The following is a 7,346-nucleotide window of genomic DNA, read 5'->3' on the forward strand; positions in this document are numbered from 1 at the left end:
ACTGCTGTAGCTGAACCCAGGACAAGTGCTTTGTCAAATTCTGCTGTAGCCTGAGTTCTGAAAATTTTAAAGGTGTAATTTTTGCCATTTGTCTTTAACTGACAAGACAGTTTTTCTGTTCTGCTCCGCATTTTATGTGGATGAAGCTGGTCTGTGACTGTCACGGTCAACTTGCACTGCAAACCAGTCCTACATAGAAGGAACTGGTCTAGCTTTAGCAGGATGGGATGTACAATCAGTCATGCTTTTTTAAATTAAGACTCACTTTTGGAAGTGAGACCATGTCACTGTTAAGTTTTTCAGTGGCTCTAACTGCCAAAATACAAATCTTTTCCAAACTTGAACTGGAAGATTACTGACTTTCATGTTAATGCTAAATTCTTGATGAGCCGTTCCATGTGGCAAAGTCTGAAGTTTTCTATAGTTGGTAGACTTGATACATATACTTCCAAAGTGAGAAAAGTTGATTTTATTTTACTGGCATTTAAAAACGAATCTGTTTATTAGCATCAGAAAACAAAGTTACACAGCTTGGAGGGTGGAGGCCAGAGGGAGAAGGGAGAAGAGGCACAACACTTCCCAGAAGAAAGGGAAGGCTTCCTGCCTAAGGCAGATTCTGCTAAGGAAATGACCATAGAACTCAAATGCAGGTTGTCCAGAGAAGTTGAAGGATCTCTTTCCTTAAAGATTGTGAAAATGTTATTGGGTAACTACCCACAGCAACTTGGAAATTGTCCTTGATTTGCACGTGATGGTGGGAGTGGAGACCAGATGACCTCAAGAGATGCCTCCAACCCAACTTTAACATTCTATAAAGTTAAAATTAATAGATAATAGGGTATCATAATGATAATTATCTCATCTTAAATTTAGACAAAGTTACTAATGCTTCTAGTTATGGGACTGATTCATACTCTTATGTATTTCATAGGTGGATATTGTCGTTGGAACTCCTGGAAGACTAGATGACTTGGTGTCAACAGGAAAGCTTAATTTATCTCAAGTTAGATTCCTGGTTCTGGATGAAGCTGTGCGTATAGAACTAAGTGATAATTAATTTCACCTCTTAAATGCAATATGACATTTCCTAAAAGAGTCAGTGGAACATCATTGGTTTAGAGCATTTGGTAATTTAGTGGAACAACAGTTAGCTACCTATAGACTGTTCCAGGTTAATCTTATTGTTTATAACCATAGTAGCATATGTATTCTTTCCCTTTGTAGCCTCTCTGGTAAAGTTGTCAATTTTTTAATTTTTTTTTCTGATAGAGAAATATATTTCAGGTTGTATTCACAAGGTAGTGAAGTGTGTCCCTGTCACTCTGCAGTGAACTTGAAAGGACAAAGACGAGATAAGCATTTTTGGTTACCCAGCAGGTCTTGAAGCCAATGAATATTGTAGTCGGTATGCTGTGAAATGAGTGCCATGAGTGCCATGAGTGCCTGCCTCTGATCTGCTACAGTACTACTGAATATTCACAAAGATTAAATGCCTTGGGGTATTAGCTAGGAGAAGCTGCTGGGGCAGATGTTCATTTACTTGTGAAGCGCAGCAGCTGTACTAGTAAACACTCCACATTTTTGCTTCCCCCCCCCCCCCACTTTTTTTTTTTTTTTTTTTTTTTGTTTTTTTTTTTTCTGGCTTTTTTTTTTCTTAATTTCCCTCCTCGGTAATAAAATCCCAGCTAGGCATTAACCTGTCCAGCTAATTAAAAGAGAACTTTTGAGATTACAAGGGTATTGCTTATTTAGCTCAACCATATAAACTGAGAAATAAGAATAGCAGCTTTATTTCTGTTATTTACTCCCATGTAGGATGGTCTTCTACTTCAAGGTTATTCAGATTTCATAAACAGGATCCACAGTCAAATTCCTCAGATAACTTCAGATGGAAAGAGACTTCAGGTATAAAGTTTATTCATAGATTTGGGGGGGTTTGGTGGTGGTTTGGGGTGGGGTTTTCTGTTTGGGGATTTTTTTCATGTGGCTTGCACTGTCTTCAGTTGTTGACTATTACATGGCATGGAGCATGCTGCTTTGAAGTAGAGTTCGATACATGTCCAAAACTAATATGTTCGTTGGATTCAGTAATTGTTTGTGAATATGTGTTTTTAGGATCCTAGATCTCAAAGCACAGTGTTTAGCAGTATTTGAGTTATTTAGATAAAAATGTATCTGAAAAATCTTGATTCATCGGCTCTCAATAATTCAGCTTTCTTCCTCTTAAATGATTCAATTTTTATAAGACAATAATTAAGTTACTTATTTTGTCTTGACTTTTGTCAGCTGGGTAGTTCCCGTGATGAGGAAAGGAAGTCAGACTCCTTCTGTTGTGCTATGTTATGCTATTCAACTGTATAATATTCTTCAGTACTACTGTGAGCTTTTTTTGCTGGGAGAATCTGATATTTATCCATCTGGCTTTTTTTTTTCTTCTTCTCAGGTGATTGTGTGCTCTGCCACACTACATTCTTTCGATGTGAAAAAACTATCTGAAAAAATTATGCATTTTCCCACCTGGGTTGATTTGAAAGGAGAAGATTCTGTCCCTGAAACTGTACACCATGTAGTTGTGCCTGTAAATCCAAAAGCTGACAAACTCTGGGAAAGACTTGGCAAGAATCATATCAGAGTAAGTGGTCTATAAGTGAAAATTAAGATTATTTGATCATGTTTGTTTATTTAACCTTTGGAATTGAGGCCTTATGTTGTAGGATCTTTGCCAGCTATTGAAACAGCTTGGTGTATCTGAAATGGTTTGTTCCACAATAGTCAGAATCATAATATTGGTGACATTGTAGCCCTGGTTTTGAACAGCTTGGTCTTATAAACATGAGCAAGAAAGATCTTGATAGAGCACCATTCTGATTTTTACTAGAGAAGAATGGCACCGCGCTGCTTTTTGACTCATTTCACAGCAAATGATCTGTGGCTTAACTGTAGTAAATGCTTGTCTTTTCTGACTGATCAGAGGAAGTAAACCTTCCAACACTACAGTAGAGACTAGTTTAAATTCTAAATTAACCTGATACCTATTCACGTGAGGTGGTGGTGGTAGTTTGTCTTTAGTTCTGGGACTGTCTTTCATTCTCAGCAACTGTTACACAGTTACAATCAGTAGGTTTTCTTATCCCTCGTTATCTCTGGAAATTTTCTTTGTTAGGTCTGTTAGAGCCATTTCATTAAGTCTCAGTGTGCATTTATTTTTTTTGGGTCTTAAGTTTGTATCTGATTCAGCCTAGCATAGGGAACAAGATAGGGAACAACTGTGTGTATGATTTAGCTATATTTATAGTACATTGTTTTCTGGTTTTGTGGTGTTTGTTTGTTGTTTTTTTTTAAATTCATCACTTTAGTCAAAAGTGGCTTCTGTCCAGAGTGTGCATAAACAATTTTGTCTTTTTTTTTGTGATCAAGTTTCATGTGCTTAAACTCAAGACTTTTCCTTAGCTAAAGGCAGATTAGCTTGTCAGCTGGGAGAACAGGATGCTAAGGTTACTTTTAAAGTTTACTTTATTTCTTGCTAATTACAAATTAATGGAGGTAAGTATTTCCTCTGTGAAGTATGGACCAATGACTTCAGAGGTTTATTTGTTTTGTTTCTTTTCCCAGACTGATGAAGTCCATGCAAAAGACAATACACGACCTGGTGCTAACACTCCAGGTAATTAGCAACACTAGAGAAGTACTAGCTTGTGAAATAATCATTTGTAAATGTTATGAACTAAAGCTAAATTATAGTAGATATCAGCCCTGAGTCATGTTCCTCCAAATTTTTATTTCTACATTTCTGTAGTTTTGAAGATAAATGTTCCTATAGTTAGGGGTTTGGAGAGACAACAAGAGGTGAGATAGAAAAGGACTTGACTATATATTTTGCAGGTATGTAAGCAAGTGCTTGTTTGCTGTGTGCAGGTAACCTGAAACTCCTAAGTAGTTTTGTTCTTTCTGTATTACGTTGGAACAGGGGAGCATGGTGGGGGGGAAAGAAAAAAACAGAGGTTCAGCTCGCTTGCTCTGCTAATAGAAGTTTAACTGTTTATTGAAAGGCTACAGAAAATTTTAAATATATGCTGTGTAAAGGCTAATCATATTTTTAAACATAACTTCTTTACTTTTTCTTAGAAATGTGGTCTGAAGCTATTAAAATTCTAAAAGGAGAATACACTGTTCGGGCAATTAAAGAACACAAGATGGACCAAGCCATTATTTTCTGCCGGACTAAAATAGATTGTGATAATATGGAGCAGTACTTTATCCAACAGGGTGGAGGTAAGGTTTTTTCCACAAAAACCGTATTCTGCTTACTTTCTTGTTTATCCTAAAGCCACAGTCGTATGATAGAGGTCACCACTATTTGGACACAACACAAATAAAATTATGTTAAAGTTTTTTGACATGCTGACCGGGCATAAAAGTCATGGTTTGGTATCAGGGAGCTGCAGGGGTTCTCTCTGTGGGAGGAGGGTAGTTGCTAGGGGCAGGAGTCACAGGAGGAAATAGCTGTGTATGACAGTACACACAAGGAGACATGGAAAAAATGTGAGAGAAAGCACAAGGGGACACTGAAAGGGAGCATGTGAGGAGAAGAGTGTAGACACCAAGAGAACCAAGGGAAGTTTAGACTAGGGAGAAGTGAGGAGATGTGCTTGCACACAGACCTTCTCTTGGGAGGGCAGAAGGAAAGGTGCTTGTTTAATTGTCTTGGTTTTCCTCAATACCTGTGTCAGTAACTAGAAGTTTATGTTAATTGCTAATAAATTCAGTGAAATTTCTGAGTTGAGACTTTTGCCTATAAAGTACTTCTTCTCCAGTTCTGTGTAGGGATGTGTCATAACCTTTATATGATGTTATTAATGAATAGCAACTCTTTCAGGCCCTGATAGGAAGGGACATCAGTTCTCATGTGTCTGTCTGCATGGTGACAGGAAACCTCAAGAAAGAAAGCAAAACCTGGAAAGATTTAAGGTAATGCAGCAGATTATTGAAGACTTTTCTCTCACTTCCTGATACCCAAAATCATATATTACTTTTTGTTGCTACTTCTCCATTTAAATTAAAATGTGAGGCGACATTTCTGTAGGTGGAAATTTACGCTGCTGGTCAGTATGACCACTGAGTTTTCACTGAGAGGAGAGGTGGTCTTACTTTCGAAAAAATCCCTGAATTTAATCTATGTAGCAGATTACATTGGTTTTTAAAGTCTTGGGATCTTGAATATTTGAAAATGTTATTTAAATATTAGACAGTTTGGTTTTAAGTCGTTCATTGATTTATACTTGCCTCATGTTGTTGGGGAAAGAAATTAGGATGTAAATTGACTAAGCTATTAATGTCCAAAAAGCAGTGTTGCACTGTGGAAGAGGTTTTTGTGAAACGTCCATAAATGTAAAAAGATGCTTCGAGGTGAAGCAAATGTGAAGGACTGCTGTTTCATTGCCTGGGATTTTGTTTGGTTTATTTTAGCACAACACTTCTTTACATCTCTCTTTTCATAGAGAGGAGATGTCCGTTTCTTGATCTGCACAGATGTTGCTGCTAGAGGAATTGACATTCATGGTGTTCCGTATGGTAAGACCTAACTTCTAAACTAAGCTATTGAATTGCATACAGCTTCAATATATTTGCAGTCCTGAGCACTAGTCAGAACAGGTAAATGACTTACAACTTCATCTTAAAAAAGTTGTAGATGTTTGAACCAGGCAACTTTGATTGTTCACCAACTTTGATTGTTCACCAGACCTTCGCAAATACCGGATGATCTGCATTGTTGGGGATTCTTCGTTTGTTTTTCCATTCTTGTCAAAAAGTAACTATGGAGAAAGTATTTTTATAGTGGAAGCCTGAAATGTAGATACTGTAGGTAATGATACCTGTAATGGCTGTAATAGCCCATGCACACACTTTATGGTCTGAGAGGGATTGCAGCAGTCAAAATCATATTATTATAGGTGTCTGGTCTGTGAATATTTTTCTAAAAATCTTCTGTGTGGATTGTGTGTATCTTACACAGTTATCAACGTCACACTTCCTGATGAAAAACAGAATTACGTTCATCGAATTGGGAGAGTAGGCAGAGCTGAGAGGTATGTATGTGTTCAGAGTAGTCACCATGTTTTATTAATTCGTTATTATCAGTTCTTGTTTCAGAAGTTGGCAATAGTGAAATAATTTTTCTTTCTCCCTTCTCCCCTAATATTTCAGGATGGGTTTGGCAATCTCCCTTGTGGCAAAAGAAAAAGAAAAGGTAATAATACTCCAAAGCAAAATTGAACAGAAGCTGTTTATTGAAATTCTATCCACAGCTGATAATCTGACTTTAATATCCTGCACATCCTGCATTGGAAAACCACTTGTTGGTTCTTGCTTAATTGAAATAGAATTTAAATAGATATCTGAATTCTTTTTCATGCTATAATTAAAGTGGATGCATTATGCTATTTCACGACATTTACGAGTTGTTTTCCTTTATTTCTAGGTTTGGTATCACGTATGCAGTAGTCGTGGAAAAGGGTGTTATAATACTAGACTGAAGGAAGAAGGAGGTTGTACCATATGGTACAATGAGATGCAGGTAAATGTTTAGCTTAACTAGAATGTTCTGATTCCTCTAAAAAACTCATTTAACTGTGTAGAAGAATTACAAAGCTAGTTTGGGGCATTTATAACCTTTGATTCCATTTCAAGAAAAGATTAGAAGACTTTGAAAGTTACACTTCCTGTAAGATCTCTCTTTAATTATAAAAGCTTATCTTAATATTCTGAGCCAGTTCTGTTGGAGACTTATTTTTCAGCTTCTCTATTCCTAATGAAATGCGAAGAGTTACAGGATGTTAGTTACACATTTTAGATGGTTTGTTTAGATGGTTTGTTGCAAAACTGTAGCTTAAAACTTGTTCTCTAACCTGGAAATAATGTGTCACTTAAGTACGTTTTCACTGGGACTTGTATGCCAAGTATAAATACTTGTTAAATTCACAGCAGCTTCCCCTCTTTCTACCTTAAAGAGGGGTGAATGATGTATCATCTGTGGTAAAATAAGCTCGGACTGTGAGTTTTATAATCCCACTCACATAAGTAGGGTAGTACGTAAAATAAAGTTTTATAGGTATGGTAAAAACATACTGAAGATGGAAACAAACTTGTGGTCTCCATTTGAGAGGCGGGGGGGAAAATGCATTGTTCTCTAGTCTCTGCAATCAGGTTGTTTTCTGTGTATAGTTCCTGTTGAAACTACTTGAATGTGACTGTTGAGAACAGTAGTCTGACTGAAGTCTTGGACTGTGAGAGCCATTAACAGTACTTTAAGGCTGCTCTTTTTTTTTTTTTTTTTTTTTTTTTTTTTT

General features: G+C 36.8%; 1 protein-coding gene across 1 annotated transcript in view; it reads left to right on the forward strand.

The window, feature by feature from the left end:
* Nucleotides 1–931: 931 nt before the first annotated feature.
* DDX1 (DEAD (Asp-Glu-Ala-Asp) box helicase 1) overlaps nt 932–7,346 on the forward strand; it is a gene marked incomplete at its 5' end in the record, with an annotated part of 7,209 nt that continues 794 nt past the window's right edge. Inside the window, 10 exons of the mRNA XM_010013909.1 lie at nt 932–1,030; nt 1,816–1,905; nt 2,444–2,632; nt 3,613–3,664; nt 4,126–4,272; nt 4,877–4,968; nt 5,499–5,571; nt 6,014–6,086; nt 6,205–6,247; nt 6,479–6,574. Coding sequence (XP_010012211.1) covers nt 932–1,030; nt 1,816–1,905; nt 2,444–2,632; nt 3,613–3,664; nt 4,126–4,272; nt 4,877–4,968; nt 5,499–5,571; nt 6,014–6,086; nt 6,205–6,247; nt 6,479–6,574 — 954 coding nt within the window. The remainder of the gene's footprint in view (nt 1,031–1,815; nt 1,906–2,443; nt 2,633–3,612; nt 3,665–4,125; nt 4,273–4,876; nt 4,969–5,498; nt 5,572–6,013; nt 6,087–6,204; nt 6,248–6,478; nt 6,575–7,346) is intronic.

Source organism: Nestor notabilis, unplaced genomic scaffold, assembly GCF_000696875.1.
Source record: "Nestor notabilis isolate BGI_N333 unplaced genomic scaffold, ASM69687v1 scaffold10254, whole genome shotgun sequence".
In the NCBI taxonomy this organism is placed as follows: Eukaryota; Metazoa; Chordata; class Aves; order Psittaciformes; family Psittacidae; genus Nestor; species Nestor notabilis.